At 36.4% G+C, this 16059-nt stretch overlaps 1 protein-coding gene across 31 annotated transcripts in view; it reads right to left on the bottom strand.

The window, feature by feature from the left end:
• Nrxn1 (neurexin 1) overlaps window positions 1-16059 on the bottom strand; it is a 1032692-nt gene that overhangs the window by 18611 nt on the left and 998022 nt on the right. For 18 of the 31 annotated variants that reach the window (XM_063228713.1, XM_063228704.1, XM_063228752.1 and 15 more), the window contains one exon: window positions 7666-7753. In XM_063228713.1, coding sequence (XP_063084783.1) covers window positions 7666-7753 — 88 coding nt within the window. The remainder of the gene's footprint in view (window positions 1-7665; window positions 7754-16059) is intronic. The other 13 variants (XM_063228733.1, XM_063228805.1, XM_063228823.1 and 10 more) reach the window with 1 other exon arrangement.

The raw sequence follows: 16059 nt of genomic DNA, 5'->3' as shown, positions 1-16059 counted from the left end.
TGTCATCGGAGGAGCTTGGGGCCTCTGTGTTGCTGAGGGCGACTGTGGTCCCTTTCAGGACAGCCCCGCTCTTTGTTGTGAGTGTGACTTCTCAGCTCCAGCATAGAACCCTCATCCCACTAGCACAGCTCCTTCATCCTGCTCACATGGACTTTTTGGCTTTCACGGCTGACCCTTGGGTCTTCCCAGCAGGATTGGTAAAAGAGACTGGCGTGAGTCCTTTTTTGTGAGCTCTGGGCCTCCAGTTGGACTCGTGGGAGGCACTGACCTGAGCTCTGGATTTTTATCTGGATTCACGTGGGACATTGCTGTGGCGTTTAGGCTCTTGACTAAATAATCTATGTCTTTGGTGTTGCGGATAGATTTCCTGCAGGTTCCTGTGTTAACTTCCAGTGACCATTAAAAAAATATTATAAACTCCATCTCCTGATCTAAATTGTTCTCTGTGTACAACCCCTGACTACAACAAAGTTAAATAAAAAATTGTGTGTTCTGCAACCAAACAACTTCTCTGTTGTCTGTTATTTTGTTTCCTTCTGTCTCACAGTAGGAACTAAGGTTGATGCATGCAAAGCAGTGGCTGGGAAATTTTAAACCCTGGTCCAAAAACTACAGACAAGATTCCTCCTGTTGCCAGGTCTCTAGCCTGGCTTTCAGGACAGCTTTGTACTGTACATTCTGTCTCTGCTCCCTCCTTTGTTATGTAAATATTCTGAAAAGCTGGTTTCCCTAAGGCTTTTTAAATCATAGGCTGGGAGACCTCCTTCTGTAAAGTTGTCATCAATAGCAAAGGTGCTTCCACCTCCCAACTTCTTTAAAAAGGGCGGGTGCCTGCTCACTTCGGTGGGGCTCTTTGCCCAAACCTCTACAACTATCTCTTTTGTCATAAAGACAGAACAGAGAAAGTAAAACTCTTCTTTTGGGCAAAGTCATTTAGTAACCACAGATCCCCGTATCCTAGCTCTTATGTACTGGAAACAGGGACTGATAAGAGTCGAAATAAGGTTGGGAGGAGAAAGGGTCAGGAAAAAGTAAAAACGAACGAATAAATAAGTAAGTAAATAATAAAATGTTTAATTTCTGGTTCCTAAAGTGTTGGGGAGTTCTCCACTCCCTCTCCTATTGCAGTAATCTTCAGTGAACCTGTCTTACAGTTTAATTTATTCAATACAATTTTGATTCTAATGCCACACTTTTTTTGAAAAGCAGGACACTTAAGCATCATAAGGGACAGAGATGTAGCTGAGTGGCATGTGAGAAGCCCGGCACCACCACCACACATGCACACACACACAAGAGTCAAGTGAGAGGGATTCAGAGTGGTACATTTTTTTGGCCTGGGAATAGTGCAGTGGTGCAGAGCCTGCTTGGCAAGCATGAGGTTCTGAGTTCAATTCCCAGTATTAAAGAAAGAAAAAAAAAGAAAAGAATGGTGCCTTTTGACCTTTGACCTGTCGTAGGCATTTTAGTACATCTCACATAAAACCAGCTGGTCCCAAACCCTCTCCGGTTACAAATGTTTACCTTTAAACCTAGATAACAGAGAAAGCAGGGGAATCTATAGGATGTGTGCCCAGACTTTGGAGGTTCCTGATGGAAGACTAAAATTCTAGTGGATTTCCTACAACAAGAAACCCAGCAGCAGGGTGTGTTTAGCACCAGGTGCGCTAAATGTGTGTGTAACACAATCAAGGTAGTTTCCTACGGGCAGAAAATTGTTGAGAAATTACTGAAAGCAAAACTACAGACTCAACAAAATGTTTAGAAAAGAAAAATTTTGAATAACAACAGATCAAAAGACTAAAAAGAATATTTATTGATACTCTTAATTCAACTATATTTCATTTATATATGTATATATATCTATACATAAAATGAAGATACATAAGATATATAATATATAAGATATAATATATATAATACATATATTATATATACAATCTGTATATATATTTATACAGATGTATAGATAATCTGTCCATTGCACCCTGAAAACCAGTTTATGCGTCTGTGCTCAAACTCCACTCCCCATTCTGAATGATGACTTGGGGCTGCAGTGCTGACTCCATCCCAGCCTTCAAGAGCTGCTCTAATGTTCCTGAAAATGGAATGCTCATTAGTATTTTCTGGCTGAAGCTTAGAGCCCTCCATTTTAACAGCACTATATTGGCTATTATGGGCTAAACTCACTTTTGAATAATTACATTACAAGTACCCCAATTTTAAATACAGACAAATTATTGTCTAATCAGGCTTTAAAAATGTGATCCAATAAATGACATATTCCTTTAAATGGTTGCAATTACATACTGAATACAAAGATGCACCTTGCTCAGTATCTGTAACTTTATTACTAATGTAGTTAATGTGATCAGTTCAATAGAAATCCTCTGATCCTTCCTTAAAATAGCACACTGGAAAACCACTCAAAATTGCATGGTAATTGCAGCAAATTCCTCCTAATTAAGACTAACATCTAGAAAAGACCTTTTGCCATTAAATTTAAATTTATGCCTGGAATTATTTAAATGTACATCTTAGAACTACTTTAGTCTTTATTTGTGCCTAAATTTCAGAGGAACAACTTTGTGCATTCCAAGAAACTAAAACACTATCTTTTCTAGTCAGAGAATTTAGTGGCATTCTCTTATTACACTAAGAAAGTCATTCTCTCCGAATCGCCTTAGCTTCAAAACAGTGTTGTGAAATAGACAACATTTATGAAAGACCAAGAGCAATGATGAGCACCACTGAATCCTCATTAAATATGATTATTATGCTATCATAACCCACATAATCTGAACCCTTATCAAACTGACATGTTATCCACATTTGTTCTTTGAGCGGCTATGATCCTCTTGTCTCTGTTAGCTCAGCTAACGTGTGCCACAAAATGGATGACCTTCTCTTTTCTTGTATCTTATTATTCAATAGGGCTTTTCTTCTCCTAGTTTGAGAAAAGTTTAGTCTATTTGAAAGTGGTCCAGTATCCTATCAGTACTCCCAACAACAAAATATAAAGCAAACTGCAAGGTAAATCTAACAGGAAATTGTTCTTCCTAAATAGCATCCAGGAAATATAAAAGTCGGACATGTTCTTTTGTGTAACAAGTGATAAATTGGAGTCATTCATCAGGAAGCTCCCACACCAGACAGTCACTATTTTCTCTTAAGGATGCCCTGAAATATCAACATAAAAATCAACCTTTCTAAACTTGTTTAGGGGTTTGGAAAGAGTTCCGTTTGAAAAGCAGGCAAACTAAGATGTACTGATACGATCAAAAGGTTTGTGAAAACTTAATTGCTTTGTTGTATTGCTATTTTGTCAATTTAATAAATGAATATAAAGTTGAAGTTTTCAAAGACATCTATTTTACAAAGACATGCTCATGTGAAAAAAGGAATCTTGAAAACTGTGTATATTATATAATACAAAGAGTAACAACAGGAAACACTCATTCATATAAGACATTATGAACAAGGTACTGTTCTCCAACATGTTTCCCATGTATTAATTAATTCAAGAAACCACATCTCTTGGCTGAATGAGAAGCACAGAAGGAGAAATTGTGTGTGTTGCTGCTATTGTTGTTTGTTTTGTTTTTGAGAGAAACTGTGAAGAAAAGCTCATTTATCTGGCACATGTTCAATCTAAACTAGGCACTTTATGACATTGGTGGTCTCTGGTATAGGGACCAGTAACTGCTTCAGATTTCTACCTGTTGACAAGAAATGGGGTTGTTGAGCCCTCTTGACTTGTGCAACCACTCTTTCATATTATAACACACTGGTTGAAAGGGAAGCCATCACCCAATGTTGCCCCAGTAAGTTGTCCCTGATCTGGTTTCAGCAGGCACATTCCCATCAGGGGGCCTGAGAGGTCTCACCAGCTGCCCACCAACTTTCAGTCAGGAGAATTACAGCATTATATACAGGGGAGAATATAGCTTGAATATTATTTTTAAGTAACTGAATTGGGGGAAAAATCAGCTATCAATGCTCCACTTTATGCCTGGCATTGCAAAAAGTCCTTTAACTATATTAATTTTAATTCTTCAAACACCTCTGAAAAACATGTGATATTTTAAAGTCAAAGGTGAAGAACTTGAAAATAACAAAACAAACAAACAAAAAGTCAGAACCAAACCAAAACCAAACAAAACTATTGCATCCAGAGTAGAACAAAGACTATCTACCTAGTTAGAAAGGAACTCCAGCTATAAACTTTTTTTCTCCCAGGGTTCAGAATTTCAGTGAATGTCTATTGGGACTTAATATCACTTGATTCAATGATAAAGCTGACCACTAAGGACACCATTTATGTCTTTATTAAGAATTCTGGGTGAAACCACATGGTAATTCAAATTTATCAAACACTTGACAATAGCTTTAATTTACTAGTGGTCAAGATGATGCCAGATTTTTTTCTTGTTTGTTCCCTGATAGCCTTGGGAAGGCACCTAAATAATGAATGTGGTACATTTGCAGAGCAAAAAGCATTTTCTGAAGGAGATGAAGAGTGTAAATGATTAGAAAGCATTCATGTGTAAGTAGGTGGGGAGGATAAAACACCTATAATATTTGGGCAATGAGTTTATAGAAACAATTGTTCATCGTTTCATAAAGCTCTGCTTTCACTTGCTAAAGGAATAATTCTGTGAATAGTAGGTATATGCATTTCTGAATATTTACCTCAAGGTTACTTTTCTAAATCATCAATTTCCCAAAATTTGTTGATATTAGAAATAATTCACAAGATTATCTATCAGTACCCAAAGTCTAATCGTATCAGCGATTAAAATTGTTGATGACATTCATATTGCATATGCTTCAAGAAAATAGCAAAAAGAAAGGGATTTCAGAAAACTAATATGTTCATTAGCAAGGACTTCCAAGAGGGGCATCCTATAGTGAAACCATATTCCAGATTCAAACATGATAAAAAAAAATCCCAAGTAAAAGTTGGAAAATCATGTAAACTAAGAATGTTATAGGAAACTGCAAATACATGGAACCAGTTCTGTCAGAGAATGATACTGCCTGCAGCACTGAAGAAGACCATGGAAAAGGGAAAACTATAGATAATTGGGCAGAAAAAGCCAGTGTAGACAGAGACATCACTTACACAACGCAACATGGAAGAGAATCCACTCGTGCAGACACTGTCAAGACCAGTGGACATAAAGGTGCAACACCCTTATGGTGAAGTTGAAGTGCTTGTTTAAGTAGCTACTGAGGACCTGAAAGCTGAGGAGTAAGGGAGGAAACCCTAAAGGAGGAAAAGTTTCAAACTAGGCTTGGTGTGAGAGTAGCAGAGCAGATGTCATGAGTCTGGGTTGGTAGGTGTGCGTTTCCTGTGTTTCCCCTATGCTCTGGGGCAATCAGAAAGAATTTAAGCTTACAGAAGAATCAGAGAGCAAAATAAACAGGAGCAGGATAAATAGGGCTCCTACTTCACTGAGTTTCCTTCATGGGGAAGGAAAAAAGCTATATATTAATGAACTAGTAGCTGGCAAGTAAACTTTTTAAAAATAATGATAAATATGGCAAACAGTTGTAGCAAGATCATCTGGAGTGGTCACTGGCAACCTGCTGCTGACTTTACACTATACTGTGACATTTAAAAGATGAGACAAACGAAGAGGGAGATAAAACAGCGCTCTCTCCTTCTCTCTGTCTCTCTCTCTCTCTTTCTCTTTCTCTCCCTCTGTGTCTTTTCTTCTTCCTCCACCATCTTGTTCTCAGGTTCACTGTCTTTAGAGAAAGACAGAGAGAGTGCACCAGTCTCCAAGGAGTGGTTAATGAGACCTAGAATAATTGGGCCATTTAGCTTAAGAAGAAAGAAAATGTGACAACTGTAAGTACAATTGTAGTCCTCGCACTGGATTTACTAAGTACTTAAAGTAAGCACTCTGCATAAAAAAGGAATCTTACACTCACACAGAAAACGAGGGCTTCTGCCTGAAGAACATCAGCAGAAACTGTGATTAGTAAGAACCTATACAGTTTTCATCACAAATACCATATAAATGCTGGGAAAACTATCCTTCAAAAAAATCAGTGGAGAAAACAAAATCAACTATACACATAGATACATATAGAAACAGACACTGGTATTGGAATAATCCATGTGAGAGGGTCTCAGAGAAGATAAGATACAAAAAAAAAAAAAAAAAAATGGTCTTGGTGTGGGGAATTAACACCAAAAAGATTGAGTACATGTACCTAGGAGATATGGGGAAAGAAAGTTTGTGGGTAGGACAAGGTAGATATAGAAGTGATGTAATAAAAATGACAAAACAAAATCCCTCCTCTCCACTTTTTTGGATTAGTATAAAGAATAGTGGGGTAGGGGGCTGGGGATTTAGCTCAGCGGCATAAGCACTTGCCTTGCAAGCAGGCGGTCGTGAGTTCGATCCCCAGTACCAATTAAAAAAAAAAAAAAAAGATTAGTGGGGTTGGTTACTTAAGTACTAAAAACAAAAGCAGAATCTTGGTCAGGGATCCTAACAAGGTGTCATCTGAAAGGATGATCACGGAGACCTAGTAGCTAAACATAACCGATGCTTCCATCTTGGCTGTGGGGTGGAGCCTGGGAAAAAGTGGAAGCTTGTCCAATCTCATCTCCCACACCTGCATTTGCTGAGAGGGGACTGAGCGGCTGCTCCCTACGTGCCTGGAGCCAACGGCTCCAGTCAGGCATAAGTAAGAGTCGAAAAGAGATGAACTGTATGGATCCTGAAACTGTTCATTCCAGGGTCAGAGTAAGTAGGTTTACTTCAAAATGGTATTTTTACAAGAGTGCAAACAAGCCATTCTATTATGACATGAAGCTCTTCTGGGTTTTAGTGCATGAGCTAGTGAACAGTGGTTAATCCATAACTACTAGGCATTTTGTTCAAACACAGTATAGTATTACTGAATTTTAAGAAATATTACTTCACAAATAACACTAATGGAAATCACCCTAACATCTAGAATTAAATCCAGATTATGACTTATTTATGTTTTAGGGTCCACAGCTTCCACTTAATTGCACAGGGCTATATGGAAATATTATTTATGTGTTAATCACATCAGAGGAGATGCAAACATAGCATAAAGAAAGAGGAGAAACTATGTAGCGTCTGAAAGAGGCATTAGCTGGAGTTTTAGGGAAACATGGACAAACTCAAATCTTTATTTAATCCACTAAAGAATCTACCTGCTGCTTGTTTTACTACTGCCATAATGTTCTCATTTCCAAAATCCACAAATATACCACTTAAGATAATTTTCTGGCAGAGTGAAATGGTGCAGATGTTTTGTTAGCAGAAAGGTCAGATAATTTTGCACAATGCACTGCAAACTTTTAAGCCTTACAATTTTAATATCAGTGACCCAAGGGAAAGCCCGTTATGCAGTTATGTACAAAAATTATGATGTGAGCTAATGGGAAGGGAACAGTGAGGGAGCAGCCGGGTGTGCTGTCCTCCAGTGCTTGGTGGGATTTTTTTTAACATTTCAAAAATAAATGGTGGCAAATTTATCAATGTGAAAAGCTAGGACCGTTATCTCTCCGTGCACGTTTTTGTAATGGGGTAGCTTTAACACACAGCTAAGGAATATAGCATGCAACAGTGATTTACAGCAAAGCCAAAGAAGTAAGAAAAAAAGTCGACTAACCTAACCCACCTGAGCTTGGCTCACACGGGTCAATGTCCTCGTCATCGCTGGGACACTCTGCGGAGGCCACGAGGATGTCATCTGTGGTCTGCAAAGGAATCACAGTCAGTAGGTTAATTTAAAGTTTCCTAACAGGCTGTCTTTCCTTTGTCTCATTGACAAGCGACACACAACTTGGTCATTTCTCAGAAGTTGAGGAGTCAAATTCAATATTTTCAGAGCTTACATTCATGGATTTGTTTTCGCGCCTTGTGGCAGGATCTTTGTGAACACTCAGTTACACCTTATTTTACACAAAGACAGAGAAATGGTAATCTCCAACGTGAAGACACCCAACCGGTCAATTGCAGACAAAAAGTGCACACACTCTCACACAGTTTTTAAAAGCAACCCGGCAGAAACAGATGATCTGCAATTTATTAAAACCCTGGAGTGCAACACTGTATGCATGGGTAGGCTTTATGTAGTACTTGTGCTCAGCTTCCTAAAAGCAGAACAGCCATAACCTTTTACATTCACTACCAAGGAGTGTTTGATAAATCTTTGGAATGTAGCTTGTCATTACTAGGAGACATAGATTAAATAGAGTATCAGATGCCTCTTTGACGTAAAGGAGGAAGCAAAAATATTCCACTTAACGCACTTTTCACTTCTGTCCAGCTTTCACATTCAAATCTCTTTTCTTCGCGTTCTGAAGCAACATTGCTTCTCTATTGTCCTTTGCATCATTAACATTTCACACTGAATGAAATGGGTATTTGGACTGTGGAAGGGGGGAGGTGACCCATTCCTCTGTGACATTCTAATTGCTTCACTGCACTATAGTAAAAAACGATAAGCATCACTACAATAAAAAGCAGAGTGTGTAAATCCTAGCAGTTGGTCACATAAGCAACACACTGACAAGCACCAAAGGTTATTCTTTACTGCCACTTACAAGGAGCAATAAACTTAACACAGTTATTGCACAGAATTTCTTAAAGTTTGCACCAGATTTGGCTCATTCTAAAGCAAAGCACAATTCAAAATATAAGACGAAAAATATCTCATAACACCTGCTAAGGTCTATGGGGATTTGGATTTCTTAGATGCTGCTCAGAGCTACAATAATGATGTAGTCTTCATTTGAAAATGGAATTAAACTAATATATGTGCTACTCTAAAGAAAAAGAAGAAATATTGTATGCCTCACTTTCTTTCAAGGGGCACCTAATATTGCTGGAGATTAAAGTATAAATCAATAGGTTTTAAGGAGGTTGTGGCATTTTAAAAAGTGGAGCTGGGATGATGCATTTTATGGCAAATATTAGGCTGAGAAATATTTTAAGCACAGGATCTTTAAGAATATGGAATTTGTTCAGATGGTAATGTTTCTCACTACAGCTGCCAAAAAATACAAGCTTTTAAATAGCAATTTGAGATGGGTACGTTATCCTGCTCTTCAGACTGTTTCTGGGTTCATTCATTATGCTACTGTTATTTGAAAGGAGACAGTTCAAAACCCTTATTTTCCTGGAAGCAGAGCTGTTAACAGTGAAAATCATCAGCAAGTGGTGTAATTGTGAAGTGGGTGCCTCTCCTCAGAGGGGCTTAAAGAGGAAGTGCTCGGCCTTGTTTGTCTCAGCCTCTCAAGCAGAACCAGTCTGATTTGATACTGGATTATGTGGTTTTATCAGGCAATTGCTCCAATAGACCCCAGAGCATAGTATTAGCTTTTTGTTCTAGGGCCAACTTCTAGTGGAAAGCTACTTTTATTCTAAGCCAAAGTGGGTACTCTTTTAAATTAAGCTAAATTAAAATGTAATTAAATTAAAACTAAATTATTTGATTCAATTTACAAGAGAATTTTTCATTTTTTCTTAAAGAAATTTAACATATTGGAGCAATTCACAAAGTATATTCTTGATACAGGGAGAATGATGTGAATAAATGCTTTATCTCAGGATTTCTGTTTGTATATTTTGAAATAGAGTCTCACTAAATAGTTCAGGCTGGTCTTGAACTCACTATGTAATCCAGGCTGGCCTAGAATGCACAGTGATCCTCCTGCCTCAGCCTCCCAAGTGCTGGGATTACAGGTGTGCTCTACCTTGCTGGGTCCCCTGAATAAATGCTTTAACCCTCCCCCCTCTTTCTGTCTCTCTCATCTATCTATCTCTTTCAGTGCTGAGAACTCAACTCAGGGCCTTGCACATAACAGGCAAGTGCTCTAACCCTGAGCTACATCTCTAGTGTTGCACTATATTTTAAAATAATATCATTTTAAATTTTAAACAAAGTAATGTATGTATCATTTTTAACTTAAGGGCTCATGTTGGTATCTGGATCAAAATATAGCAGCTACATTAATATTTTGTTGAATTAAGCTTTCATTTTTCATCACTGGCATTTAAATTGTAACTTAGGTAAACAGATATAAATATAAATAAATAGGATTTTTTTTCTTAAAATAAATTCATAGGCTACAAACGTGAGTCAGTGGATAGCATTTCATACAGACTAAATTATTTAGGCAATACAAGTTGAAAATTTTTGAAATTTTCTTTTTGAGCAGTTATACAACAAACAGAAAATGTTGGAACGGTTTCAGTGTTACTTGTCACAAAACACAATACCAAAACATCATACAGCAGTTCTTCCTCTAGCACTTTTGTCACTGTAGAAATATGACCCTTTTGTAAAACCAAATTTTAATGTTAAAACCGTATTTAATTTTTATAAAAACTGTATTTTAAGTTTTAATTGTAAAACTGTACTTTAATTTGTTACCATGAATGCACATTCTGGATTTTTATATTAGTTTTTCTTCAGAAATTAAAAATTTGTGGTACTCTTGGGAATAAAAGATCTCAAATCAATAGAGGTGTTGATAGAAATCTGGTATGAACATTTGGGAAGTGGCTCAAGTGTAAGGAAAAAAATTCATTTTGGAGTTAACTGAACAATTTTCTAGTTAAAAATTGTGTAATTTAAATGTAATTCACCCTGTTTGGAGCCACCACACTAAGACTTATTATTGAGACAATGGTAGGAGAAAACTCAAATATGTTACATTAGTCAATTCTATTTTTTATTGTATTTTCCCCTGATGTTTATAACCTTTTTAAGAGACAACTTTCTGTAAGAGACAGAACAGTGGCTGGGCAACAGCATTATTTTATCTAAAAATCCATTTAGATAAGTGTCTCTAATTGCACATTTAAACCACTCACAGGTCAAAGTAGCCTGCTCATCCTCCCTAATTTGGAGTGGTGTGTGTAAGCACATGACAAACATTAGTTCTTCTTTACAACCTTTGCTAAAATTAAATTTCTAAACCTTTGAGGAAAAGTCACTTGGCTAGAATTGAAAAAATAAAGTCAGTAAAACCTACAGTGTTGATCTCTGTATATGAGCATGAACATGTAAGACTGAGAGAACCATGTCAAGATGAAGAAGAAAAGAGGTTCTAATTTTCAGGAGAAGTTAGGCCAGTTTAACTGATACTGGGGGACATTAGGGAAAGACTATTTAATGTGTTAGGAACTAGAGAAATACGGATGTATTTTTGTCTTTTTTTTTCTAGAGCAAGCCTTTTCCCCTAGCTATTATCATTAATGGTGGACCTTGAATTCACATTTGGTGTCACTTTTTAAAATACAGTTTGTCCACATATTTGGATGGTAAAAGAAACATGGTGAGTGGATGGATGATTCTGGTATGTAAATTATGGCCCTGCTGAGAACAGCATTCTTAGAATTCACTCCTTGTGATAAAGACCTCTGCTTAAGACATGCAATCAAAGGAGAAATCTACAGGAAAAGTTGGCCAGAAAGACAAACCTGCTTTGCGGAGAAAAGAGCACTATAAATTTAAATGCATAGAAAAGTCCTTTATTTTTCCTAAACCTTCAACAGAAACTTATATAACATGATCTAGCCTTATCTTCTACGGCTTTGACTGAGATGCAAACTGTTGTGCTGGGATGGTGCCAGCTAACGCGTGGTCTGTTTGGTTTTCGCTGATACCTGTCTCCATGTGAAGTAGCAGATCTCATACAATGATGTCAGTCTAATGACACACTGTTTAATAAAAGTAAGAAAAATGCACCAAGACCCACTGTGTAGATGAGTTTAGCTTCAGAGTATGAATAACAAAGATAGCAAGTCAGTGAGTCAACAAACAGAAAACACCTTGTTAACACACTATGTTTTCCAGTGGGCATAAAACAGCCTTACTGTAAATCCAAAGTGTAAATCATGGTTCCTGCCTCAAATAATGTATTATTCCCACTTTGTTCTAAAGCTGATGAGAAAAAAAAAATCATGTATATGAGTAACAACCAATTAAAAAGTTTATTTTCCTGGAATTATAGCAATGTTCCGATATCTATTACTTTATTAAATATTCACTAACAATGTCCTTCTTTGGAATGCAGGAGAAAGTGCTACTATTACGAGTGATTTAGTTAAGTGTCTACTAGAAAAGCATACCCATCTGTACACTCCTTGATCCAGTCTGAATGTGTGAACAGTGACATCCATAAACATTTAGGATAAAGCTTAAATATCCCTAAAGACAGTCAGTTTTTACATTTCTTTAAAGTTCTTTCCCAATTGATGCCCCAGCCTATTCTGGTTATTCTAACACAAAAAACAAACAAACAAACAAAAAAATAGAAATAAGGAGATAATGTTGCAAAGAAATGAATTTTGAGGAAATGACAGGAGAGAGAACAAACCTGGATTCTTGCCTAGTAAAAGAAGAACATTGTTTTAGCTCACTTATGCAAAATGGTAACGCTTCAAAAAAGAAACGTGGTGTCAAGGAAACTAAATTTGTTTTTCAAGAAAACAGCATGTTTCTTTTGTTATTTCTTTAAACTACTGAAGGCCTCCATGCTCATATTGCATTTCCATCTTTAGCTAAGGCAAGCAGAAGGACCAGTCAAAAGAAAAAGTTAAGATGAAGTTTAAACATTCAGGAAGGCAATGGAATAACCTATTCACCTGTTTTCCTACTAATGAGAACTCAGGGGTCATAACACCTCCCAATACTGCTGACAGTGGCACAGGAGTAGGGTACTGAAGGTGGATGAATCAATATAAGAGCATTGGAATGATGAAATGTGCTTCCCTTCCATTTGTATTGTTTTTGGATACATCCCTTTCTGAAACGATTTTGCCATTTCCAAATTAAATACTGACAGATGTTTATAAATGTAAATCAAGGCTCCCAGCTGTATCAGTATGAATCTGTAGTCCAACTACTGTGACTAAATAGACTAATTAGTCACACAAGTTAAACTGAAAATCCTTACTGGTAATGAAACCAAAAGAGACCTTGTGACCGCAACACGTCAATAATCGACAGTTTCAAAATGCCTAATTCCAAAATCCAGGCTTTCACTGTTTGCATGTAACACAGCAGGAGATGGAGTCCTGTGTTACTCAGCTGGTAACAGAGCTCCTTTTACTGAGCCACACCTTAGTGATCATTAGTCTGAGCTCTTAGTTTTTATACTGAGGTGCTAGGAAATTAAATGGTATTGAAAACTCTAAGTGTGCCACTAATTAATGGCAATACATGAGATTATCCAGACCACCAGTAGGTTGTGATGGTCTCTTACTCTAGATAACTTCTATCCATCTATGCAATCATCTGTCCATCTAATATATCCAAGATCATCCTGTTCTCTAAAGGTCTGATGTGGTTTACAGACTCATGATAAATTTAAAGTAAGTAAAAATGTGGAAGGAGAGTAGGTGTTGACTTTTAGATACAAAGCCATAAAAATCATCAGAAGGAGCAGACACACAATGGAGATGTATACACAGCTATTGCACTGTTTGATGTGGCAGCAGGCACATTAAAGAGAGAAGAATTAACTCTAGAACTCCTATTTTAAAAGTCCAATTATAAAAACCTCACACTTTGATACAAACAATATTCTTAATAAAGTAAATCAAGACAATTTCCATTTATTTGTGTCAATCCTTTAAAGACCTTAAATGCCATGTTCAAAATAGCTGTTCATACTATCACAGATAATAAAATCAATCAAACCAGGATAAAACCATTCCAACTAATGAATGCAAACATTATAAGGCTTCAAAGTAACGTAATGGGAAATCATGATTACCATAAACTCTTATATACTCTAACCTCTGACAATAGCGAGACTGCATGGTATCCTTAAATGCCATGTTGAACACAAAGCCATATGTAAATTGTTAAAGACAAAAAGAAATTATAAATTGTTTAACATTTTCCTGTTTTGAATCTGTTTGAATATTGAAGACTGTTACAAAATTAATAACAATAGATTGCACTCTTTTTGCACTAAGCTATCATTCAATATACATTCAACTTTTAATATCTTTCTTATTAATTATCTTATTAGCTGTGTTCACGAAATTAGTGCTAGTGGGATATTTATCTTTGTCTCTACCACACAATCATCATTAGGGCATTGTCAGACTACGCTTAATTACATCTTGGGAATAAACAAACAGAAGTGATCACTTATTAGTAACAGTGTTTTATTTTCTCCAGAAACAATTGAGACATGAATTCAGTGATCAAGGTAGTCTCATTTTCCTGACAGTTTTAGAATTTGAAGTTCAAAATCAAAGGAATATAAGGGAGCCCAGACAGTTTTCCAAAACATTTTTTGCTTCAGGGTATTATTACAATCAGTGTACTCTTGATAGGACTTTAACCTGCCGCTATGTGAGATTCTCAGAGCACGGAACAGAGAAAAATGCAAATGTGGTTGGAAATCACGATAATTTATTTATCAGGAAGTTTATTTTCTTGATTTTATTTTGATCCATGAGTAGAATACATAGAAGGTTCTACACTGAGTTCTCTTCAATAGTTCAGTATTTGAGCTATACCCCTATTATTTCATAACATACAATATGTAATCTATTACATATTGCATAAAGCAGTATATGCAATATATGCATAAAACAGTGATTGAGAGTAAAATATATCTGTCTCAGATATCAAAATGTTATTTTATTACTAAGAGTAAACTATATCTCAGATATCAAAATATTATTTTGTTACTTAGTATTGCTAGTTCTAATTAAACTGGAACTCTATGCCTCTATATATCATGACTTCATTCTTTATGGTGCTTTTGTTTTGTTCATTAATGTATATTTTGGAGGCACTGCTGAAATATCTTAGTTTAATTTCTAGTGTGTGGATCAACAATGAAAAACAGATATGGCTCAAAATATGTCTCACCATGGCTTTCAAAAGAAATACAAATTCTCTTAGACTTATTTCTGTGTCCTAAATCATGTATGAGTATATATATATATATTTACATGTGGGTATACACATTCATGTGCAATCATTTATATATGTGAATCATAACTTTTTATCTAATAGGGATATTATGGAAATAAAATTTGATATATATGAAAGCATTTTCTAAAGTATGAAAATACTCAAAATATGATATTTATGCTATTATCATGCCAGTAAGACATTATTTTAGCTCAGTGCCTAACAATATAAAGTTTTGGGGAGTGCTTAAGGTGAGCAGCCGAGAATATATTTAACTGAATACATGTCATTTTCATATCCTGTAATCTTCTTGTCTTCTCAAATAAAAGGATATGTATCACTACCTTCCACTGTCTCCCTCATGTAAATGCTCTTTTCTAAGTCTGCTTGTTTTTATCCCAGAACTTCTTTGGCATTGCTTTTTTGAGGCATATACGTGACTCTCAGTGGTAACCTACAAGAATGGCAGTGCCAACCCACTTGCTATAACTATCTTCTTCAGGTCAGATCTTCTGCAAACTTATCTCACACCCTTGAGAATACACAAGCTCCAAGTTCAGTTCATTATGAGTGGCAACTTTTATCTCTGCATTAGAGTTTACTGATGCTTCATGCTCTAGTTTATCTATAGCGTTCAAATGAAAAGACAAGAAAACATAAAATCACTTAGCAACATTGCTAATTAAAGGAGGAAAGAGGGGTGGAGAGGACAGAGAAGAGAGAGAGAGAGAGACAGAGAGAGACAGAGAGAGACAGAGAGAGAGACAGAGACAGAGACAGAGAGAGACAGAGACAGACAGACAGACAGACAGAGACAGAGAGTCTAAGTGTGATCCAGGCAGCACAGCCTAGGTTGTGCCTTCCACATGAATTCATAATATTCTAATAAACTCTTACAAGACAATGAGCAACGTTTTCCTAGTTTCTTATTAGGGCAGTGGAAGTATTTGCATTCTCAAACTGTCCTGAAATCTAAAAATTTTGGAATGATGACAATGTATTTCACCCCAAATACTTCTATCGGACACACATTTTATATTCTCAGTAAAAAACAGTTGATACAAAACGTGATCACCACTCAAAATCTTGGCTTATATTCTTTACATATCTGCA

The sequence above is a fragment of the Cavia porcellus genome, unplaced genomic scaffold (assembly GCF_034190915.1).
Source record: "Cavia porcellus strain 051 isolate PalLab524CR breed Dunkin Hartley unplaced genomic scaffold, mCavPor4.1 scaffold_1, whole genome shotgun sequence".
Lineage (NCBI taxonomy): Eukaryota > Metazoa > Chordata > Mammalia > Rodentia > Caviidae > Cavia > Cavia porcellus.
The sequence above is the reverse complement of the archived record's forward strand: the minus strand, read 5'-3'. Positions and strand labels throughout refer to the sequence as shown.